Below are 25,398 nucleotides of genomic sequence, written 5' to 3' on the forward strand. Positions count from 1 at the left end.
CTCCTTTAGCCCTGAGACGTCAGTACCTCGCTTCCCGTTTCCTATCCAGGGTTATTCCCAAGTCATCTCACCCCCTCATCCCAAAACTCAGAGAGCTTGACACTCTTTGTCACAGCTCCAAATATTGGGAACACAAAGAAATCCCCCTATTCCTAAAAGCATATCGGTTTTTTCAAAATTTAGAATCCCCCATTGCTCCACATCCCAGACTTCCTTTATTTAATTACCCTTATGAAGTACTTTGCTTCACCCCTAAAATATTCTATAACATTGGCATATCCAAAAACTCCCCATCTGCAAATTCGGCCTTTAATGCGGTTTTGGGTGAACGATGGATTGGGTTTCAAAAGTTCTTCACGGATGCTTCCAAATCAAATGGTGGCTGTACTGGAGCCGCGGTTTACTATCAGAACTCTAAAATAATTTTGAAATTCAGATGTCCGAAGGAGTCTTCAGTATTTACAGGCGAGTGTGTGGCACTATTGGAAGCTTGTCGTTTTATAGAGTCCCATGAGATTAGCTGTGGAGTTATCTTTACTGACTCCCTTAGCTGTCTCCAAGCCATATCCCAGAATCCCTTTAGAACTAAACTCCATTGTCCTATTGTCCTGGATATTAAAAAGTCCCTTTTCTCCTGCACTAGGCAAGAGAAAGAAGTACACTTAGTCTGGATCCCTAGCCACTGCGGTATAGCGGGCAATGAATGTGCCGATGCATTGGCCAAAGATGCGTGTTCATCTGAGTCCGCTGATCTTGCACACTTCTCCCTTCAAGGGCATGACCTGCTAAACCTCCCTAAATTGAGTCTTGAGACCTCGTGGCAGGAATGGTGGAACATCTCAGGCAAAAGGAAGGGTAGCTCTTATTTCGCCATTCAACCGGTTGTAAAACCAAAACCGTGGTTTTCAAATTTCAAAAGATACCCTAAACGGGTAATTTCAGTCATGTGCAGAATTCGGTTAGGTCACTGCTGTACACCGGTCTTTCTGCGCAAAATTCGGGTGCAGGATTCATCCCTCTGCGAGTGTGGACTGGATGAAGGTACCCTGGACCATATATTTTTTGACTGTCCTATCAACTCATCCTTTGATTTATATGGTCGTCTCCAAAAACTTAAAATTCCTCTCCCGACTAACTTCCGTTCCCTCCTATCCCACTCCTGTCCAGAACTGCTCCAGATGCTGTTGATGTTCATTAATCAAAACAATATTAAATTATAAATTGTGGCCTATATTTAGGCCACAGTTTGTATGGTTGTGGTATATATTATATGTTATGTGTTACTAACATTTTGTTGTTGTTTTTATATATGTAAATATATTTCTGTTTGTTTCAGTGCCGTCCTACTAACACATTAAGTTACACAAGATCGGCCACAGCACCATCTTAAATCAATATATATATATTTTTAAATTTATTTTAATTAAAAGCACTTCTTGCTTCTCATCCCACTTGTCATTGGCAGAATCGTCGAAATTGACATCGACACGGATTGCCATATACAAAAATAGAATAGAATAGACTCTGTTACACGAAGAAACTGTTATTTTATTTTTCATCTATCACTGTCCCGCTCATTGAATATTCGTATGCCTATCTCTTTTGTTGCCGACCATCTGGAAAAAAATATATCGTGTAACGGAGAGATTCACTTATTCAGTCGTTCCGACGACCCGTCAATCAGTGATTATTGTAAAAAAAATATTAAATTACTGTTTGCAAAATATCTTGCATGAGGAAAAAGCTGAAAGTTGTTAATTTCAAGTGATTACATCGATAACATGATCATTGCGTGAAATATAAATACGATAACAATGGCATTTTTGGAGGTAATTAGAGTTCATTGATTACTATGGTAGTAAAACGAACAGTTCACGGTCTTTTGTTTGTATTTTAACTAATATCCTGTATCGTTGAACGTTTTTAAGTAATTCGTTGTATTTGACTCATGAGCGAGTATTCTTAGGACCACAATGACCGTGAATCATAAGCCTCTATCTCCTATATTTATATCGTCAAACGTTCTTGATTTTCAGTGGCGAAAATTTTCGTTTTTCGACATCCACAAGAACGTTGACAATGGAAAAGTAGCAGAATGTTTGCAAGTAAGTGTTTTTCTGTCTCATCCTCCGAGCCTTTTTCCCAATCATGTTGGGGTCGGCTTCCAGTCTAACCGGATTCAGCTGAGTACCAGTGCTTTACAAGAAGCGACTGCCTATCTGACCTCCTCAACCCAGTTACCCGGGCAACCCGATACCCCTTGGTTAGACTGGTGTCAGACTTACTGGCTTCTGACTACCCGTAACGACTGCCAAGGTTGTTCAATAACAGCCGGGACCTACAGTTTAACGTGCCATCCGAAACACAGTCAGTGGTGTCTAAGATATACTTAGAAAGTACATACAAACTTAGAAAAGTTAGAAAAGTGTTTTTCTGTCTACATTGTGTAAATGTCATTCTTAAATCCCAACGAAACCCTGTGCAGATGTGCCTTATTTATAAAAAAAATGTTTTTGTAAAATAACAGGCATTTCTATTTTTATATTCAAGCCTAATATTCAATCACCACAACCGTGGATGTAGTTTCCCAAAGAAAGCTTATTCTAGTTGTGTTGTATAAGAATTTTACACATAAATGTGTATCCTGCCTACTTATGTTGTAAAGCACAGCACAATATAAAGAAATAATTATCAGGAATTCAGGACACCATTCACACACGGCAGGTTAGGCTCTTGGTGAGCTATTTATAAGCTTGTCATTGGTGCGACACAACTGATAAACTACACAGATTTTCACATAATATTTGTACATACGTACATATTATAACAGCAAACAATCATGCTCGTCACACAAATCTTGACTGTACCGTTAATCAAACCTCTTAACCTGTTTGGCAGTTCGGAGTAGTGACCTTTGGGCCAACATAGAATGTATATACTCATCATAGATGTAATATAATAAACAAGATTGCGCACGCTCAAAATATATATTTACGAAAATTAACTCTATTCCAACGCAATAAGGTACTAAATTTGTTGCATAATACACAGAGGCAAATCCGAGCCGAGAGGGATAGTTAAAACGGAGGCCGTTTGTCTCTTTCTAACACCTTGCCAGCATAAAAAAATGTTGTGATCAACAGTTTTGTCTTCCCAAAAAAACAATTGAATCACATATATTTTTATCTTATTTTAACAATTGTAAGTCAACAAATTAATAAAAATCGCATTAATTTATTATACAAATAAATTATTTATATAAATTATTATTCTTAAAACATAAACAACATAAATTTTTATTTTGTTTTTTTTTTTTTTTCTAGCAGTAACCCTGAACATTCTTGGCGCGTAATCAGCATTTAAAATTTTGTTTATATTTTTTGTATTAAATCAATTTAAACTATTTATATGGTGAAAAAGTGTTGCGATTATACTTGTAAAAGTTAATCCTATGGTGGTTGCAATATATCGTTCCATAGGTTAGCTAATAATAACATTTTCGTAAACCAAACAACTAGGGTGCCCATGAATTCTTGTAATGAGTGAAAATATGGGTGATGGATTTTAAAACTGTTGTACTATTGTAATAGCTTCCCAAAAAATGAAGAAAGCCGACATAAATGGCTCACCAGTCTATATATGAAGTAGAAATAAAAAAAAAACAGTCTTCACTTCGAATCTTCCTGCTTTTATACTGCTAATTCCCGCTAATTATTAAAAGCCTTTATAAGTATCTTAAGGTCACAAACTCCGTAAGTTAAAACTTCAATACCAATCTGCGTTTAATAATCTTAGCAAATTCGGATTTGTCTCACATAGCTTAATCTCATAGTCACCCTATTAGAAAGGGACAGACAGCCTCCGTACTAACTATTTCACTCGGCTCGTTTTTTCGATAAAGGTGCGCAGTCCTGTTTACTAATATTATGTCTATGATACTCATCTACTTTCAGGATACAAACGTTACTGCGACAACCAGTGGAAATGGTCATGTGGTGCTGTGTGATGTCACGGGGTGGGCTCACCTGATCTCCCGCTCCTGGGAGGTCACCTCGTTCAAGGCTTATGAGTTGACGGTGACGTTGGCACAGCAGTTGCCACATAACCCTTATTTAGTTACTATTGGGGTGAGTACACTGTTGTTATCGTGATTTTGATGATTGGTAATGTTATTTTAGTAGGGTGTTCTATTTAAAAGAAAATGTTAAAAATAAAACAATGTAGGAATGTTTGATTATTTTATTTGATGGTAAAACAGTGAATAATTTAGACTAGTTTCTGTCTGGCAGTTGTTTAACCTGTGTTTGCTATCATTTGTATCGCATTACTATATAGTTTCATCAAAATCTGTTGGTGGATTTTTGTGCAAACATTCAGCATTTACAAGTTTAAGCTTTATAATTTTATAGAGAAAATATAATTCGACACAGTGAAATGTCATACAACACAGCAATGCAGCCAGTCTTTAGGGCTCGTTTCTGGAGCACAGTGATGCGGAGGAATACTTCAACACCTATTTGTTGTTCTTTTATATGTCTTTATTTTATACTATGAGTGCCTACTTTTGTTAATTTCAAATTATTTCGCAAGACCAACAACCTTATTACCTTCCAGGAAGACGAAGCCGGCGTGAACCCTCTGATCAAGGTGTGGGACTGGTCCCGCAGCGACCGGCACGGCAACCCCACGTGCGCAAGAGTGTCCCGCGCCGTGCCATCTCATATGAGACCTACCCCGGCCACTGCGCTCGCTGTGCATGATAATAAGGTAAGTTATATATAATTTGGTGATTGATTACTGAAATGACAGAAACATTCATCTGTTTCTATCATCATCATCAGCCTTTTCCCAACTATGTTGGCATTGGCTTAACAGTCTGGTTACCCAATACCTCTTGATAAGACTGGTTGTTACACTTTCTGGCTTCTGAGTCTTCTGACTAACTGTATAGATTATTTCAAACTATTTCTATCATGCTTATCTAAATTAATGCCACGTTTGGTAAGACTAAAAGTTAGTACATATTTGAGTGATTCAAGTCAGCATTGGTTTTTAATAAGAGACTCAAGAGAGGTTGTGGCGATAAGGCTACCAATTATGCAATATCATAATTATGTTAGGATGGTTATTTAAATGTAAATTGGTTTACCAACTCTATTTGCGCTTCCAAGAATTGTTTCCATCAGTCGACTTCAAAAACTTTCCACCAACTAAAATCATTTTACGTCTTCAATATTTTCATAGTTTCCCCTAATCACCCACACACCACATTCTTGTAGCCCAATATGTTCCGCCATTATTCCATCCCTGAATTCATTGTGGGTTTTTCAAAAATATATTTTGTTTGTTTCTCAGAGTCTGATGGCAGTTGGTTTCCTAGACGGGTCGGTGTCACTATTCCGCGGCGACATCGCTCGACAGCGCAGCGGTAAAATGAGGACTTTGCCCGAAACCGGCACAAGTCCTATTACTGCACTGGCTTTCAAGTAAGTTAATATAATTGAAAAGAAAAAAAAATCACATATTATGTATGTACGTAAAGTAACTAAACGTTAAAAATAACATAAAAAGACATTTAGAATTATCTGTATTACAAATCCTAATCCTAACTAATATTATAAATGAGAAAGTAACTCTGTCTGTCTGTCTTTCTGTCTGTCTGTCTTTCTGTCTGTCTGTCTTTCTGTCTGTCTGTCTTTCTATCTGTCTGTCTGTCTTTTCTTCACGCCTAAACTACTGAATCGATTTGTGTGAAATTTGGTACAGATATAGTTTGAAACTTGAGAAAGGACATAGGATAGTTTTTATTACAAAAAAATATAAAAATAAAATTTATTCCGGACATATAGCGCCACCTATTGGTCAAACCAAAAATCTACCGGAAGTTACTATTCCACGCGAAAGAAGTCGCGGGCAAAAGCTAGTAACATATAAATCTGGAAAGAATTAACAAAAAGAAAATATATAAATTATATTGGACCTGTCACCTTACTCACTTAAAATGCGTAGTGAGTATTTTAAATAAAGAATATGTTTCAATAAAAATAGTTCAAAACTTATAAGATCCTTGAGATTAACTAGCGCCGACACTACCTATCCCGCCAGATCTTCGGGACGTTAACGTCGTTTCGAACTAAGCGTCTCAGACGCAGCGTCTATAGCAGTGACCAACAGTCATCAGAATAGAATTTTATACATTTTCATAGAATATCTATTTGTTGCTTCGTTGCGGCATCACAATCTTACATCTTAAGTTGCGCAAATGGTAGGCGTTGCGAAAACCTTGTAGAAAAGGCGCCGTTCGTACAACGCCAGCGGGGTAGAGGCATTAGAGCGAACAATAAAAATGTGATTGATAAACATATTATTTCTATGTGTCCAGAGGTCTGGACAAGCTGTTCGTGGTGTCCCGCGCGGCGGTGGCGGTGGTGTGGCTGGGGTCGGAGCGCGGCGCCACGCTGGACGCCATGGGCGCCGCGCCCGCCTGCGCCGTGCTGGCCGCCGGCGGCAGGCTCACTATCGCTAATAATGATGTTAGTGGATTATTCTTAATTATATTTTACATACAAATATTATCATAGGTTGATTGATCCAGGATATTGGGGCGACGACTTGTAATTCTTCAACAGAGTTATTCGTGTATAAAATGTGTACTAAATTGGTATTTTCCAATTATGCTGTATAATAAATAAAAATACATACAAGCTTCCTTCCGAAGTTTAACCCACTTCCTGGGGAAACGGCATTCGCGTTTATAATATTAATAATAACTAGCGACCCTCTCCGGCTTCGCACGGGTGCAATGCTGATATAAACCTTCCTCTTTAATCACACTATCTATTAAAAAAAACAGCTTCATAATCCGTTACGTAGTTTTGAAGATTTAAGCGTACAAAAAGACATAAGGACAGAAAAAGCGACTCTGTTTTATACTATGTAGTGATAGGATTTCTACTCAATCAAAAAAGAAAAAATAAAGATCTAGCATTTGCAACATTTTTAAGTACAAACACATGCTATATTCTGAACTTACTTGCCTCTTTTATAAGCATAGTTTATTACAAATATCCTTTCTATACCAGGCTCTCTACTGCTACACAACCGAAGGGCGCGGACCATGCTATGCGCTCGAAGGAGAGAAAGTCCGTCTAGACTGGTTCCGCAGCTACCTAGTCATCACCACTAACGAGACTCCCAACAAGTCAGCAGCTTCCACCAGCTCAGCCCCAACACCAAAATCCCACCACCTCACCATTCTAGACATACAAAACAAATTCATCGTCTTCTCAAAGACTTTTGATGAAATTGACGCAGTGTTAACTGAATGGGGGTCATTTTATATACTCACAAAGAACAAGGAGGTTATATATTTGGAAGAAAAGGATTTGCAGTCGAAGTTGTCTCTGCTTTTTAAGAAGAATTTGTATGATGTGGCTATTAGGATTGCTAGCAGCCAGCATTATGATGAGAGTGGGTTGACGGAGATCTATAAGCAGTATGGTGATCATTTGTATAGTAAGGTATGAGTTTAGTTCTTATTTTTATAAGACATGTTTTCTTAAATAATGTGATATACTCACGGTTTCCCATGGCTTGAATCGGGTTCTGAGACCAAAATTTCTTCATACATTTTTTTTAATCAATACATTTTGAATTTTTTCGTCATAAACATGTAAAAAATGTATAAAAGATTATTGATATTAGTATAGATATAGATTACAACGTGTTTTTTATTGCTGACCTATCCCACAGGGTCTTTCCTTTCTTCTTGCAAATTACTAATCTTAATTTAAATATTTTTTTCAGGGCGATTTAAAAGGTGCTATAGAACAATACGTAAAAACTATAGGGTGGTTAGAAACTGCCTACGTGATCCGCAAGTACCTAGAATCCCGTCACTTAGAACCCCTGGTTATTTACTTAGAAGAACTACATAAGAAGAAGGGATGTGCTACAGAAGACCATACAACGTTGTTACTCACTTGCTATATGAAAATAGACCAGCATGACCAACAAGGAAAGTTGAAGGAGTTCATCAATTCTAAGGATAAAGCTATCGATTTTGATGTCGATGTTGCTATTAAGGTACGTTATTTCTTAGATAACTGTTTTTTTTAAGATTATTTCTTTGTACTGAAATATTTTATTTATAAGCTAGGGAGTGGAAGTGATATTTTATGCACCATGTAAAATTTTCCGAGAATTTTCAAATACAAATTTTGAAGTTATAATCAGTAAAATCCATAGCTATCTCAGTGTCAGTTGCACCATTTAACTATAGTGACGGTGATTTACCTATAATAATTAGCAAACCTCATAACCAGTCTTTGAAATTACCGCTCATTGGTCAGATCGGCGATTTGACAACTGAAAATGGTTCGATCATCGTTACAATGAAATGGTACAATTCACCGTTATAGTTCGGCCGTTCAGAGAATGCGTTCCTGACACATCGCGATTGAACTGACGACGTAACTTTGTAATGGCGTTGCAGTTACGATAAAAATTTTTTGCTGATTGTTTACCGTTTTAACAATTGATGAAATAAATTTAAAACAACATTATTATATCAATAATCAATGAATGTTATAATTTTGGTCCAAACTGAGTGTCAAATAACTTGGTAAACAATATTTTTCTAAATCTATACTGCGCAATTACAAGGTTATGTCAGCGCTTTATATTTGTAGTGCTGTGCTAAAAATAACAGGCAAGTATCGTAATCAGTTCTTTTACAGTTATACTTATATTATAAAATAAAAGATTTGTTTTTCTTTTTTAAAATTTGAAAATAATGGACTATAAGATAACTTTTATGAATTTAATACAGCTAATTTCAGCTAATTATTAAAAGCTTATATTAGTATCTTAAGGTAACAAACTGCGTAAGTTAAAACTTCAATACCAATCTGTGTTTAATAATCTTAGCAAATTCGGATTTGTCTCACATAGCTTAATCTCATAGACACCAATAAGTAAGTAGTATAATATGTGCGCAGTCCTGTTTACTATATTATGTCTATGGTTTTTATTTGATTATCCGGCTTATGTTTAATGGACTTGTAGCGACATGAAACGCATACAACCTTTTCGACTCGCAACCTTCAATAGTCATGAAGAAAAATACAATGAAGTTCAAATGTCAAATTCAAAATTTTAAATTTTCAAAATCAGATTTTCGTTGTCGCAGGCGTACACATATAAATAGGGCGCCGCCCGTATAAATAAATTAGTCGACATAAATTCTTCGTGCGTAACTCATCTCCTTAAGACTGTTTCTGCTTTTCAAACTGACATCGGCGCTAAATAGGACTTCGATTGTGTTTTTTATTGCGTTCTTTTTACTTTTGGTGCATAATAATGCCTAAACGTGGACAAACATTGAAAAGTGGAGCCCGTGAGTTAATCATCAAGCTGCAAGATTACTTTGAGCGGGAGCGGCAAAATTGCGGACCCCTGATACCTGTCGAACAAGTACAAGAACGCGTCTCTCAGGCGCTTGGAGTTAGCAAACGAACGATAACAAATATTAATAAAGAAAAGTTCGGCTCGACTGGCATGGAAGATAATATTTTACGTACTCCGAAGAAGAAACGTAGAACTAAACCCGTGACAGATATTGACACCTTTGACGCCGATGCAATCAGAAATCATATATATGGTTACTATTCCAGAAATGAATATCTCAACAGGAAGAAGCTTTTGGCATCCTTAAGAGAAGCTGGACTGTTTAGGGGGGGTAAAACTGCTTTAACCAAAATCTTAAAAGATATAGGTTTTTCGTATAAAAAAACAGACAAAAGAAAAATTTTATTAGAACGATACGACGTAATTTTAAAAAGGATAAGTTTTTTGAGGGAAGCAAAAAAAATTGATAACTGGGATAATGTCGTGTTCATTGACGAGACATGGCTAAACGCCAATCACACGGTTTCCCGTTCCTGGACGGATGATACACAAGCGTCAACGTCAAAAGTACCAATGGGTAAGGGGGCCCGTCTGATAATATGCCACGCAGGTTCTGCAAAATACGGCTTTGTGGAGAACGCGTTACTGGCATTTCAATCAAAAACCACAAATGACTACCACGAGGAAATGAATGCCACTACATTTAAAGAGTGGTTCCAGAACGTGCTTTTGCCCAGCCTAGCAGAGCCTTCTGTAATATTCATGGATAATGCCTCCTATCACTCGGTTCAAATACAGAAACCCCCTACCCAAGCTAATAAAAAAGAAGAAATGGTGGCTTGGTTACAAGCAAAAGGCATTGACGCAAATATGCAGATGCTAAAAGCAGAGCTAATTAAATTAGTTAAAGAAAATAAAGCGGCAAATGTGCGATACGAAATCGATGAACTGGCTCTGGAGTACGGTCATCGCGTTCTAAGAATTCCACCGTATCATTGCCAATATAACGCGATCGAGCTAATCTGGGCTCAAATAAAAGGTTACGCCGCCCGCCACAATACTTCCCCGCCATTCAGCACGAAAAAGATGATGACCCTATTAAAAGAAGCCTGCGGGGAAGTCACAAGAGATGACTGGGCAAGGGTTGTTGAGAAGACTAAAAACCTGATTTTGGAACATTTTGACCGAGATATCAGGATTGATTCTGTTATTGATAATAATATAATTATACATGTAGGGGAAGATGATGATGAAGACACCACCTCCTCAAGCGAATCGGAGTCTGATTAATATTCTGTACGCACATTCAATTCAATGTACTTACTTTATTGCATAGAAATTGTAACTTTGTAACAAAGAATAAATAAAACAATTTTATTATATGAATATTACCTTTTTTTGGTTTCCACTTAAATAACTAAAATAAAAATGTAAATGATTCCGCCAATTTAAAACGAAAATAATCTTAAAATAATTTGGCGGTTCATTTTGGAGGAACGGTAACGAACTCAGTGTTATGTTGTGCCCATCACTAGTCGTGACTAACTGACAGGTGTCAGGAACGCATTCTCTGAACGGCCGAACTATAGTGTTTTATGTGTGAAAATAAAATGGGGAAATGTCAAATCTAAATAAAACTTAATTTCATCAGCGCTGGCGCCTCTTAAATTCAAAACCATCTTTATTTCACAAGCTCATATATATAACTTTATAATTTTCCCAGGTGATGCGCAAAGTAAGCGTAGACGACGCCCTCTCCCTATCAGCTAACCACAAGCGTCACGACTGGTTCCTCAAGATGATGATAGAAGACAAGAAGGATTACCGCAAGGCTTTGGACTATATTGTCGAATTGGAGTTCGATGATGCTGATCTGTATATGAAGAAGTATGGACATAGGCTAATACAGCATGAACCGGAGGAGAGTACAAAGTTTCTTAAGTGTAAGTTTTTTTATTTTTATTTAAACCACTAATCTACCATTACCTAATGCGATAGACAGGACACAATACCGCACAGGAATAAATGATAACAGAAATCAAAAGCATAAAAATGTAAACAAACAATATCTATAAAATTAAAAGGTACAAGTAGCTTAACTAATAAAATTGTCCAAAACAGCACCATGAAGGTTACTGTAGGATCTTTATGCCACTGGGACAAATTAGTGGGGAAGACATAGAAATAGTTTGTTATTTGTCAGCAATAAATATCAATGCAGTGTTCAGATCACAGATTTAGATGTAAAAGCAATTTTTATTTTATTTTTGTCGCATTTAAATAAAAGCTTGATCACTCGAAATTTTGCTATCTTCATTATTAAGTTTTAAGTCACTATCGTGTACCATATGAACAGACTAAAATGTGCACGTGCGATTGACAGTTATTGCTGACCAGATTACAAATAATGTATGTATGAATGTCTGCCTGACTTACCGCATGTATGTATAATGTTCTCTTGTTGTCGAATCTTCAGTAAGCAAATCAAACAGAAGATATGTTATTGAAAACCACAGTAAATTCTTAGGTGTCTATCTCTCCAGTCATTGAACTAACATAAGCCCCTCCTGTCCAGTGCTATGTACAGACTACAAGCCCCGCAGCAAGCCGCTGGTAGACGAAGCAACACTGTCTGGTACCCCGCGAGACACTCTCTGCGCGTTACCAGACGATTACATACACATGTTCCTGAGCAACTCGGAGAAACTGATAGACTTCCTAGAACATATGACTAATAGTCAGCAGGATTGTTCGAAGCTTGTGTATGATGCGTTGATTGAACATTATATACATGTGTGGTGAGTAAGAATTTGTGCTCTAATAAAAAACTTTTTTACAAAAAATAAAACCGACTTCCAAAAACACTAAAAAGCCAAAAAAACGACGGTGCATCGGCATAGAAGTCGGTGTCTAATGGATGTACCTAAGTTTATTTTAGTAACTTTTTATCAGAAGAATTCTTCAGAGGTATAAAGAAGACGGATCACAATCCATACAAAATTGCCCCACGTCCTATAACAATGTGACGTATCTCAAAAAAAAGATAAAAATGTTTAAAAAAATATGGCATACTCTCTAATTCATTTTTTTTACACCTTCATACGAAAAAAATGCTTTAAAAATTGTTCAAGCGCTGCTATGAAAACATCGTTCATAGTACTATGAATGGACTATTTTATTAAATTATTTTTTTGTTTGATAGGGTATACCTCACAGGTGGTCCCATAATCATCAGGTTAGGATCTGATGATGGAAACCCTGAGAAATTCAGGGCAACTTTTGAAAGTTGTAGGCATGCGCAGGATAAATACTTGACTCTCAGATGTATGTCTTATAACACTATGCAACAGTGAAGATTCGGAGCTAACCTGATGATGGAGACGAAAGAAGGTCGAGGGAACTCGACAACTGAATATGTAAACTACCTCGTGTTTGGGCTTGTATTATTTGTATTGAATAGACCTTTGACACATATTCAGTTGTCGAGTTCCCTCGACCTTCTTTCGTTTCCATCATCAGGTCAGCTCCAAATCTTCACTGTTGCATATTGTTATAAGACATACACCTTATAGTCAAGTTTTTATTCTGCGCATGCCTACAACTTTCAAAAGTTGCCCTGAATTTCTCAGGGTTTCCATCATCAGATCCTGACCTGATGATTATGGGACCACCTGTGAGGTATACTCTATCAAACAAAAAAACAATTTAATAAAATAGTCCATTAAAAGTTCTATGAACGACGTTTTCATAACAGCGCCTGAACAATTTTTAAAGCATTTTTTTCGTATGAAGGTGTAAAAAAAATGAATTAGAGAGTATGCCATATTTTCTTAAACATTTTTATCTTTTTTTTGAGATACGTCACATTGTTATAGGACGTGGGGCAATTTTGATCCATCTTCTTTCATATTCGTAGGTCAAAATGATCGCCGATCCTATTCTTTCAATGTACAACTCTTTGCCTGTATTTTTTGTATATTACAATGAAAATAACTTTATTTTCTCATAATAATCGTAATTTTTATTTACCAGGGCCAAATCTCCCGAAAGCGAGAAGAAGGAATACGAAGAGAAAGTTCTCCGTGTGTTACGTAACCCAGAAGCTAACTACGACAAAGACCAGACGCTCATTATCTGTCAGATGTTAGGCTTTCAAGCTGGTGTGCTGTATCTATATGAAGAGAATAAGCTGTAAGTAGTTTGATTTGTTAAGGGAAGTTGATCTTTATGTAGTTAGGTGTAAGGTAGAAATTGTGTAGGGCACGCCACCATCGTGGCGGTAAGTCCCCTCTTTGAGGAGTGGCTCGGGAGGAGTCACGGCGCCCTCACGTACCGCATGACGCAGGTCCTCACCGGACACGGTTGTTTCGGGAGGTACCTGCACCGCATCGGTCGTGAGGAGGCGCCCGGGTGTCACCATTGTGCGGACAGCCCCGAGGACACGGTGGACCACACAGTCCAGGTGTGCCCCGCTTGGGAGGGGCACCGCCGGGTCCTCGTCGAGGCTTTGGGCGGCGGCGACCTCTCGCGTCCGGCCATGGTTCAGGCCATGGTCCGGGGCGAGAGGGAATGGGATGCCGTCGCCTCCTTCTGCGAAGCGGTCATGCTCGAGAAGGAGGAGGCGGAACGCCAGAGAGTTCGCACCTCTCATCCCGGCCGCCGCGCTGGACCAGGTAGACACCATGGGCGCCGGGTGTCGCGTGATGACTCCCGGCCACCGTAGGCGTGGGTCTGTGGGCGGTGAGTTCGGGTGGCTCATTGCCCCTCTGTCTGCTTAGACGACAGACCCGTGTCGACGGCGCGCGTTGTTCCACGCGCTCCTCAAAGAGATGTCAGCAACCCCAGCGGGGCCCAGTAGGGCCAAGGCCTGCCGGGGCTGCGGGTTCCGACGTCAAAAATCATCAAATGACCCCTCCCGCTGTGGGTTAGCAGCGGTGAGGGAGTGTCAGACCCTTACTGACTAAAACCCGCCATGTTCTTTTTGGAGCCTTACATGTACTAGGCCGCGGTAACTCTTTCGAATAATTCCGTAGCCCCAGAAGAAGTCCCGCTGAGTTTGCTGAAGTTTTCATCTTAAATCAACACATAATATTTCCATTATTGTAGTTGGCGAGCTCAAGTAGCACTACACCTACGAAGCGGTGATGCTGAAGCAGCCCTGGCAGTATGCAGAAGGCGCGGTGCTCTGTGCCCGCGGCTGTGGCTGGACGTGCTGTGGGCGCCGCCGCCGCCGCGCTGTCTGCCCGAGCTGCTCAACGTCATCGGTCTGACACACACTCAATATATATAGTCATTGGTCTGACATGCTCTCTGTGCACATATAGCGTCATAAGATGTGTGGTTATTGGTCTGACACACAAACTATGCACGGTCGTCAGTATGACACTCACTCTATACAGTCACCAGTCTGACATAAAGTGTCATCATCATCAACTGAAAACCAAAATCTTGATTAAATGATCCCTTCAATGCTGATTCAACCGAATATAGGCAGTCGAAAGACAAAAATGAAATAGGGCATACCCCTTTATAATTTTCCAGACAAGTGCTGACAAGTTCATTATTATAATTTATTTTTCCGCAGCCAACGAGAAGCTTCTGTCGCCCATTCTAGTCATCGACTGTCTCGCTAGCACACCTACTTACACACTAGGAGATGTTAGAAAGTAAGTACCTACCCTCTTATAGATAGTTCTCGCAATATGACGTTCCGAAACTAAATTCCGAGCACAAGTTTTATTTATAGGAAATACATAAGAGAATTGATACAAAAGGAAATTACGTAAAGGAGTTCATGGGGATAGTATACAAGGGATAAGTACATAATTCAGAAATATATGTAAAAAAAAATAAAACATAGATAAGGAAGTACATAATAGTGAGGAGTAGTACATAAATTCATTTATAGAGGAGGAATATTTACAGTAAGTATGTAGGGTAATAAAAAATAAGTTCCTTTGAGAAAATTTTTGTAATCGGTCACTAATTACATATATATATGGATAGTGCAGAAGTAAATTAGGATTGTAGGCGTGCCCACCCCTTAGATTACACCGCTGAGAACAAAAGTGCACTATTCAATACCAAAAACCGTCCTACTCAACAGGTACCTAACAGACGTGCTAAAATCCGAGAACGACGTGATCACCCGTGAACAGCAACTATCAAACAAGTACAGAGAAGAGAGCTCTCGCATGAAGGAGCTGACCTCGGTCCTGCAGCGACAGCCGGTCGTCTTCCAGTCCTCGCGCTGTGCTGTGTGTAACAAGCCGTTGGAACTGCCTACCATGCACTTTCTGTGTCAGCATTCTTTTCATCAGAGGTGAGAAACAATATGATTTATAGTTATTCTAAACTTTTTACTAGCATCTTGAGTGGAGTTATTTAATTGACTTTAATTTTTTAAAGAAAATGTGTCACCCCCTCTTATTTTGTCTTGTACCAAAATCTCTTCGAAATTAAAAAGAAGAAGTACCTTACCCACATAGTGCAATCTCAAAATTTTCCTCCATTACCACAATCAGAAGGCACAATGTTTATCGGTTTCTTAATGTTTTCTTCTCTTATATATGTTCTTTTCTTAATGGTTTCTTAATGGTTTCTTTTGTTTCTCGCCTATCTTTATTATTCCCGTTACCTGCTAAGTCGCAATTTCGACATAACTGAGTAATGTTTCAATTAAACGGCGTGATAAAACTGATTGAAATTCAAAAATCTTGTTCATGCTCCCAGTTGTTTCACAACATACGCGGAATCAGAAACGGAATGCGTGGTATGCGCGAACGCGCGGCGCCGGCCCGACTCGCAGCCGCAGATCGCCGAGACCCTACACGCCCGCCTGCACAACGAACACGACCCGTAAGTACTGTGCACTGCACTATTAAAACAACACACTTCACACTCACTATCACCCTTAACACTTGAACTTCACATTAACACACTTTGACACTATCACACTTGACACTATCTCACTTTACACTATCACTAATACTTCCATTCATTTTAATAAAAAACGCATGTTACAAACAGTGTGTTAAGTATGAATGTGGAAGGATGGAGAGGCAGAGGTAGACCGAGGAAAAGATGGATTCATTGCCTGAAAGAGGACATGACGCAGAAAGGAGTGGATGTAAGTATGACGTCTGACAGAGAGGAATGGAAGAGAAAGACATGCTGCACCAACCCCAAATGACTTGGGAACAGGGCAGAAAGATGGTGATAACCTTTCTAGTGCCGAAGCGCCGGAGCTATGTTTGGTATTAAAGTAATACACCACGCTTTACTGAAGCTAAATGCATATGTAGCAGCCATTAGTGTTCTTATATGCAGCGATTATTAGCAGTTATACAATGGGATTAATTGTAGAAATTATTCCATTACATTCAATTCCTGTATGGAATTTTATATGAATGGTTCTATGGAAAATTGCTATTGTTTTCAGAACACACATCTTTATTGATTCAGCTGGTATATAAACTAGTAGTTTATACCTCTCGGCCTCCATAAACTACCTCAGTGTCATACTCGTAGACCACAGTAACGTCCAGTTACTAATAAATTAACAATAAAAAAATCATTCAAAAACAGTCATCATGATTATGGGAATAATTGGTCTCATCGCGATCGGCCTTAAGCTCTGGGTTATATATTAAAAAAAATAACAATAATAATTAAAAATGTAGTTCGTTAATGCAATTCTGCAATTAGTCTTCTAGTTTAAGGTTTTAGTATTTTTAAGTCGTTTCTTGTTTTTTTAATTGTTGTAAATTCGATAAGTCGGTTCTCCATTTAAAATCGTTCTAAATTCGAAAATGAACAACAAAAACAATCGGATTACTAGCTGTGACGTAACAACCAATCGAATCATGAATCAGTCAGTTGGTGGCGCGTGCGCCGTCATGTTGTCTTATCGCTATCGGATTTAAAAATCGAATATTCTACGCGATTACGTGTAATTATAAAAACGAGTATAAATATGTATCTATCGTTATTTAAAGCTGTAGCTATTCCTCCGTTTTCATGGTGTTTCGCTAACAATGGGGATGACAGGTATGGGTGAGTGAAATTTTATACCATTTTAAAGAAATCTTTATCTTTCTTCTACCTCTGTGTAGTGTCTTCAGTGTAGTACATATTTTAGAGATTTCGTTTAAATAATAACAAAAATACTGGGCCAAAAAATGTAACATATGTTTTGATCTCAGTGTGAGACAAACATATATTCGATATTTCTTATTTGGAATTTTATATGCATTAATATGTGTAATTTTTGCTATTTTACATTGAACTCATTTTGATTATAAAAAAAAATAATAAAGCCATATTATTATTTACTTAAAGTATAAGTAAAAACATCGGCCTCTCGATCACTAGCAAAAAAAAATGCATTTCCAAGTCAAGGTAAGAATCGTGTTTTTGTTAATAACAAGCGATATGCTATCGGCTAGATTTATGGTTTTATCGCTTTTGAACTGTACCTGACAACTAACAGTTATTACCATTTCCATTACTAACCATTACCGTAATTAACTGTAACCCGATAATGTATGTATGTACCAAATGCCCTTATTTCGATAACGGTTTTATTAAAGAGGCCTATTTTATCGAAGTTTTTATGTGTGTAAAGTGTCTGAAATCGCCAATCGGCGAGCCGTTCGGAAGGCACGTTCAATTGGCCTCTCCCAGCTGTCATTTGAACATCTTTGGCAGTCTTTACTGCTACTCAAAAGCCCAGAAAGTCTGACAACCAGTCTTTAAACGGGTTGCCCGGGTAACTGGGTTGAGGAGGTCAGATAGGCAGTCGCTCCTTGTAAAACACTGGTACTCAACTGCGTCCGCTTAGACTGGAAGCCGACCCCAAAATCACGTAAAAGATGAGCAGGTTATGATCTGGTGTCAAACTACTGTTTTCGTATAAGACAATGGGCGACAGTGCATTTTCCCTCGTCTCATGTTTTGGTAAGCAAGTGATCGTAAGGCATCCTTTCGGCCGGCGTTGCGTTACAACTTGTTTTATAAATACCTACCATTCCATGGGACACAATGGTTATTGTTGGATAGTTATGTCGGTATTTATTTTTATTGGAAATCTGAGATTTTTTCATTAAAATTTTTATCATCAATTTACTTGAATTCAAAGCGTCCTATCTGAAATAACCATATTGATGTGCCTCTCTGCAATTAGTTCTGGCGTCAGTTAACGATTGGCCTCCTACCTATCTTGGCAAACTATCATCATCATACACATATTCGGAAGGTGAAATGTATGTTTACTTCGCTACCCAAAACGGCTGTACGAATTCAGACAATAATACGGCTTAAATATCAGAATAATACATTTGCAGCAAGTCCTCCTTCTAGTTCCCTCGGAACGCGGCTTAAATCGGCGGCAACAGCTGGTTTCATGACTTCGTCACATCCGGAAGACGTCCACAGCTTTACAAGGGCCTCTCTCCGCGCGCCATACTTACAACGTTAAGCATGCGTTTTGATGAGCGCTGTGACCTTAGTAACATTCCTTATCTTTTGTTCCACAGTTACGCAGTGGTATCAGAGTACTACGGGCGCGGGCTCTTCAACAAGTTGACCGTCGTGACGGAGGGAGGCGTAGTGGAGCCTCCCGCCCCCGCACCCCTGGCCCCAGCCCCGGCTCCTGTGCCAGCCCCGGCGCCGCAGCCCTACGGACCTGGTGCTGAAGCTAAGCTGAGGCAGATGGAGGGACAGAGTAAACAAGGTAAGATGTCTTGTAATCACTTGACTATTGGCAAACTGGATTTATGAACCTGGATTGGGAGGAGGTTTAAAAGTTCTTATAACCTACAAACATGTGTTGCTGGGAAGTTTGTTGTTCCACTTCTTCTTTTCAGTTAAAACACGATAAGTGGTCAAGTGTGCGCGATTTGGAGGCTGATTTTTGTAATTTTTGAAGTTCAAGTAGTATTCTATCGCTTTTAAGATGGAGCCTCTTTTATTGTTCTTGATTGATTTTGAAATAAATTAGGTCACGCCTATTGTCTTCAAAAATATTTATGAAGACCACTACATTTATGTCCAAAAGTCAAAACGATTTTTTTCTGTTTGACAGTTATAAATGTGAATTCCTTGTTCGTTATAACACCACATTTTGTTGACTTGATAAGAATCTACTATTTTTAGAGATAACAAAACTGGTAATAAAATGTCACAATTATAACCATAACTAGTAGGTATATCGTTATAAATATCTTCCATGTGTTTCGAATACCATTTCAAACTTGTTTTGAATTTCTAATCATTAATTAATATTCACTTATCAGAACTAATTTCATTTGAATAGAATATATTACCAACGGTTTTTCGATGTGAAAAATATACCACCAAACACATGACTACATAGTATAAAACAAAGTCGCTTGCCGCTGTCTGTGCTGATGGATGCTCAGATCTTTAAAAGTATGCAACAATTGTTTTTTTATTATGTAAGAGTATTTCAACAGGAACGTTTTACTACAATTGTAATTCATATGCTGATCGCTAGTTTTGCATTAAAAAGAAAAACAAATAATCGTTAACATTTTCTGTCTTTTGATGTCCTACATTCGCTAACATTTCAAGGTTATCTAATACTCTTTTTTTTACTTATTCCAGTATACGTAGCAAACGCAGCAAAACAAGTAGCACCGAAAGGCACAACAGTAGTACCCGTACCAGAAGGTAGAATGAGACTCATCGAGCAGCAACGATACAGTTCCAGCTTAGAAGCCAACCTTAACAAGTTAGAACCAGTTCACAAACCTTCCCCCTACTCCTCCCCAATGACAGCCAAAAAACGCTTCGAAGAAAAACCACAAAGCACCGGAGTCTCTCCCGTAGTTCAGAACATATCTTCGGCAATAAGTAACGGAGCTAGTAAAAACCCTTTCGAAGATCCGTACGATGAAACTAAGAACCCGTTTGCGGAAGAAGCGACGGAACCCACGAACCCGTTTAGCGAGGATGACGATTATGATAGCAATTATAATCCGTTTTCGTGAAGTGGCACGTGATTGGTGACTTTTGAAAGTGTTTTGAGGCTGTTTAGCTACGTTTCTGTCGGTAAAGAATGAAAAATACATAAGTGCAAATACATAGAGTATTTCTTCAATTCGTGTACTGTGCTCAATAGTGTTGCAAAGTTTATCATAAGGCGCTTAGTACACGGAGTAACTTCACATAACACTTTTTTATATAGTTCGGCCGTTCAGAGAATGCGTTCCTGACACATCGCGATTGAACTGACGACGTAACTTTGTAATGGCGTTGCAGTTACGATAAAAATTTTTTGCTGATTGTTTACCGTTTTAACAATTGATGAAATAAATTTAAAACAACATTATTATATCAATAATCAATGAATGTTATAATTTTGGTCCAAACTGAGTGTCAAATAACTTGGTAAACAATATTTTTCTAAATCTATACTGCGCAATTACAAGGTTATGTCAGCGCTTTATATTTGTAGTGCTGTGCTAAAAATAACAGGCAAGTATCGTAATCAGTTCTTTTACAGTTATACTTATATTATAAAATAAAAGATTTGTTTTTCTTTTTTAAAATTTGAAAATAATGGACTATAAGATAACTTTTATGAATTTAATACAGCTAATTTCAGCTAATTATTAAAAGCTTATATTAGTATCTTAAGGTAACAAACTGCGTAAGTTAAAACTTCAATACCAATCTGTGTTTAATAATCTTAGCAAATTCGGATTTGTCTCACATAGCTTAATCTCATAGACACCAATAAGTAAGTAGTATAATATGTGCGCAGTCCTGTTTACTATATTATGTCTATGGTTTTTATTTGATTATCCGGCTTATGTTTAATGGACTTGTAGCGACATGAAACGCATACAACCTTTTCGACTCGCAACCTTCAATAGTCATGAAGAAAAATACAATGAAGTTCAAATGTCAAATTCAAAATTTTAAATTTTCAAAATCAGATTTTCGTTGTCGCAGGCGTACACATATAAATAGGGCGCCGCCCGTATAAATAAATTAGTCGACATAAATTCTTCGTGCGTAACTCATCTCCTTAAGGGTTCATACGCACTATGCGGGTAGCCGCATTACGGCTAGCCGCGCGGCTGACCGCAGGATGCGGTTGCGAATGCGGCCAGCCGGATCACGGGCAGCCGCATTCGCAACCGCAACGTGCGGTTGAAGAACCGTTGCGATTTGCGATCATGTCGATCCATTTCAAAGATGGACGTGGAAAAAGTTGCACGTAATGTGTGTAAATGTAGTAAATTTACACACGTTACGTAAAGAAGAAAAAACAAAAAAAGAAGTACTGGGTGCATCCTTATTTGCAAACACGAGATGAGAGCAACCATTTTGCAATATTTTTCGAAGAAGTAAAAAAATATGAAGATAAGTTTTTCGGATTTACTAGAATGAGCATAAAAACGTTTGAAGAATTATTGACACAATTTCGCAATAGTATTAAACCGGATGTAAAGTTAATAATAGTGCTACGGTAAGTAAAATAAATATTTATAATTCAATTTTTATTAAAATAATGTAGGTACACATTTCAAGCATCATCGTCAGTGATGGAATTAAAAAGTTCCAGATAATCACTCTCCTGAGAATTTTCGGAAATTGGCGATTGAGCATTCGTCGGATTCCTATAATCACTCTCCTGAGATTTTTCGGAAATTGGCGATTGTGCATTCGTCGGATTCCTCACAATTTCTTGAGACGTGTCTCGTCCAAACTCCGAAGACTGCACAGGCTGCGTGTAAACATTACTTCCTGAAAACTGTGCCGTTTGATATCCATGATGGGTATTACCTCGTCCAACCTCCGAGAAGTTTGTACGGTGTGAATAGGGACTATTACCAGAATAATGTGACATTTGATAACCCCGGTAAGAATTAGGCCTTGGATAATCAATGTTCGAATAATTGAAAATCTGCGCATCTTTAATTACCTTTAAAATATCTAATTTACTTTGCAATTGCATATGTTCTGGAATTTTTTTAAATTCCTTTACTAGAGACAAGAAAAAGAGGCGATCCGCGTCATCTTCAACACTCTTTCTTTCTAAATTTCTATTTAAGGCCCCGACTAACTCTCTACCGATAAGATCATCACTATTATTTTTCTTGTTTCTCTTTGGTGCCCATGAAGTATTTGATGGAAGTGTTTCTTCATTTTGCATAGCTGTGTTACCATCTTCATTTTCTGTAGTTACATTCCCCGTTGTGCTATTGACAGTTACAGTATCTTTTAAAAATAACAAACTATCGTAGAAAACATATGAAGTCTTTTTTTTTGCCGCTGATCCGCTCTTAGTCTCTTTCGCTTTATGGGCCTTCACAAAACAGTCGCGAATATTTCTCCATTTTTTTTGAATACTCAAACCTAAAAAAAAAAAAAACATTGTTTCAGATATTTGGCGTCAGGCTGTTCATTCGCAGAATTGCATTATATGTTTAAGATTGGAATTAGTACTATCGCCGAAATAGTTCGAGAAGTATGTGCAGCTATATGGTTTTGCTTAAAAAATATATGCCTACCACAACCAACCAAAGATATGTGGCTTCAAATTGCAAATGGTTTCTCTACTAGAGCACATTTTCCGAACTGTATAGGTGCTTGTGACGGAAAACATATTAGAATTATAGCACCTAACAATAGTGGATCAATGTGCTTCAATTATAAAGGATATTTTTCTTTGGTATTGCTAGCAATTTGTGACAGCAACTACAAATTTGTGATGATTGATGTTGGAGCATATGGAAGATTCGGTGACTCAGCAATATTTCAAAACTCAAACTTTTATAAAAAAATTCAAGAGAACCGCTTGAACATTCCTGAACCAGCACCTATTTCAGGAAACAATGCAACTTGTTTCCCCTTCGTTTTTGTAGGAGACGAGGCATTTGCTTTAAGTACGTGCATGATGCGCCCTTATCCGAGAAATAATTTAAATATTACAAAAAGAACATTCAATTATAGACTTTGTGTGGCTAGACGTTACATTGAATGTACTTTTGGCATACTTGCGAATAAGTGGCGCATTTTTCACAGACCAATTAATGTTCACATCGATTTAGTTAGTGATATTATTAAGTCTGCTTGCATTTTACACAACTTTGTAAGAGACAGAGACGGATATTCTTTTAGAGACTCATTAAGTAATCCACTAACTGAAACTATTACTCGAGATAACGTGCGAAGAAACAATAGAACTGCTTTCGGATATCGAGAATCATTTGCAGAATATTTTATGCATGAAGGGAGAGTAGAATGGCAGGATAATTACATTTAAATAAAATACCTATTTTGATAATTACCTAGTTTTTGTTTTTCCTCCTTTGTCAATTCCGTACCGTGATAAATATGCACTAACTCTTCCCATGCTCTTTGTTTTAATATTCTATCAGAATACTCTGGTTATTTGGTGTTCCAAATTGCTGGCCGACTCTGGATTTCGATGATAAATTTTTCGGTATCGAATTCCATTTTACCAGACGTACCACGTGCGTACCACGTACTCACTCAATGGCGGGCAGCCGCAGACTGAACCGCACAGTGCGTATAGCAACCGTCCGGCTGGCCGTCACTCGGGCCGCAGCCCTCCGAGCGACCGGAGCGGTCTGCGGGTAGCCGCATCGCAGTGCGCATAGAAATGAATATTACGTACATAATTGTGCTTGCGGTCAGCCGGACGGCTAGCCGCAATGCGGCTACCCGCATAGTGCGTATGAGCCCTAAGACTGTTTCTGCTTTTCAAACTGACATCGGCGCTAAATAGGACTTCGATTGTGTTTTTTATTGCGTTCTTTTTACTTTTGGTGCATAATAATGCCTAAACGTGGACAAACATTGAAAAGTGGAGCCCGTGAGTTAATCATCAAGCTGCAAGATTACTTTGAGCGGGAGCGGCAAAATTGCGGACCCCTGATACCTGTCGAACAAGTACAAGAACGCGTCTCTCAGGCGCTTGGAGTTAGCAAACGAACGATAACAAATATTAATAAAGAAAAGTTCGGCTCGACTGGCATGGAAGATAATATTTTACGTACTCCGAAGAAGAAACGTAGAACTAAACCCGTGACAGATATTGACACCTTTGACGCCGATGCAATCAGAAATCATATATATGGTTACTATTCCAGAAATGAATATCTCAACAGGAAGAAGCTTTTGGCATCCTTAAGAGAAGCTGGACTGTTTAGGGGGGGTAAAACTGCTTTAACCAAAATCTTAAAAGATATAGGTTTTTCGTATAAAAAAACAGACAAAAGAAAAATTTTATTAGAACGATACGACGTAATTTTAAAAAGGATAAGTTTTTTGAGGGAAGCAAAAAAAATTGATAACTGGGATAATGTCGTGTTCATTGACGAGACATGGCTAAACGCCAATCACACGGTTTCCCGTTCCTGGACGGATGATACACAAGCGTCAACGTCAAAAGTACCAATGGGTAAGGGGGCCCGTCTGATAATATGCCACGCAGGTTCTGCAAAATACGGCTTTGTGGAGAACGCGTTACTGGCATTTCAATCAAAAACCACAAATGACTACCACGAGGAAATGAATGCCACTACATTTAAAGAGTGGTTCCAGAACGTGCTTTTGCCCAGCCTAGCAGAGCCTTCTGTAATATTCATGGATAATGCCTCCTATCACTCGGTTCAAATACAGAAACCCCCTACCCAAGCTAATAAAAAAGAAGAAATGGTGGCTTGGTTACAAGCAAAAGGCATTGACGCAAATATGCAGATGCTAAAAGCAGAGCTAATTAAATTAGTTAAAGAAAATAAAGCGGCAAATGTGCGATACGAAATCGATGAACTGGCTCTGGAGTACGGTCATCGCGTTCTAAGAATTCCACCGTATCATTGCCAATATAACGCGATCGAGCTAATCTGGGCTCAAATAAAAGGTTACGCCGCCCGCCACAATACTTCCCCGCCATTCAGCACGAAAAAGATGATGACCCTATTAAAAGAA

The 25,398-nt window shown here is 38.3% G+C and overlaps 2 protein-coding genes across 2 annotated transcripts; one reads left to right on the forward strand and one right to left on the reverse strand.

The window, feature by feature from the left end:
- Window positions 1–1,647: 1,647 nt before the first annotated feature.
- On the forward strand, window positions 1,648–20,662 carry LOC124638650 (vacuolar protein sorting-associated protein 11 homolog). Its single transcript, XM_047175644.1, has 17 exons — window positions 1,648–1,829; window positions 2,037–2,105; window positions 3,954–4,127; window positions 4,615–4,767; window positions 5,356–5,486; window positions 6,383–6,533; window positions 7,083–7,520; window positions 7,807–8,085; window positions 11,132–11,351; window positions 11,984–12,206; window positions 13,441–13,599; window positions 14,515–14,672; window positions 14,993–15,074; window positions 15,515–15,730; window positions 16,141–16,266; window positions 18,945–19,141; window positions 20,035–20,662. Exons 1-17 carry the CDS (start codon window positions 1,815–1,817, stop codon window positions 20,418–20,420), a joined length of 3,177 nt encoding a protein of 1,058 aa, XP_047031600.1. The 5' UTR covers window positions 1,648–1,814; the 3' UTR covers window positions 20,421–20,662.
- Window positions 20,663–21,923: 1,261 nt separating this feature from the next.
- On the reverse strand, window positions 21,924–23,830 carry LOC124638657. The gene is made up of 2 exons (XM_047175651.1): window positions 23,733–23,830; window positions 21,924–22,797 (listed from the first exon to the last, which is right to left on the reverse strand). The coding sequence occupies exon 2, from the start codon at window positions 22,592–22,594 to the stop codon at window positions 21,965–21,967; it is 630 nt and encodes a 209-aa protein (XP_047031607.1). The 5' UTR covers window positions 22,595–22,797; window positions 23,733–23,830; the 3' UTR covers window positions 21,924–21,964.
- Between the last annotated feature and the right edge of the window lie 1,568 nt (window positions 23,831–25,398).

This window comes from Helicoverpa zea, chromosome 18 (assembly GCF_022581195.2).
Source record: "Helicoverpa zea isolate HzStark_Cry1AcR chromosome 18, ilHelZeax1.1, whole genome shotgun sequence".
Taxonomy (NCBI): domain Eukaryota; kingdom Metazoa; phylum Arthropoda; class Insecta; order Lepidoptera; family Noctuidae; genus Helicoverpa; species Helicoverpa zea.

Excerpts from the sequence above, each read along its gene's own strand:
- LOC124638650 (XM_047175644.1), top strand. Across the intron at positions 4,768-5,355 it reads TCGCTGTGCATGATAATAAG|AGTCTGATGGCAGTTGGTTT; the intron begins GTAAGTTATATA and ends TTTGTTTCTCAG. Across the intron at positions 15,075-15,514 it reads ACACTAGGAGATGTTAGAAA|GTACCTAACAGACGTGCTAA; the intron begins GTAAGTACCTAC and ends CCTACTCAACAG.
- LOC124638657 (XM_047175651.1), bottom strand. The coding sequence starts at position 22,594 with ATGCAAAATGAAGAAACACTTCCATCAAATACTTCATGGGCACCAAAG.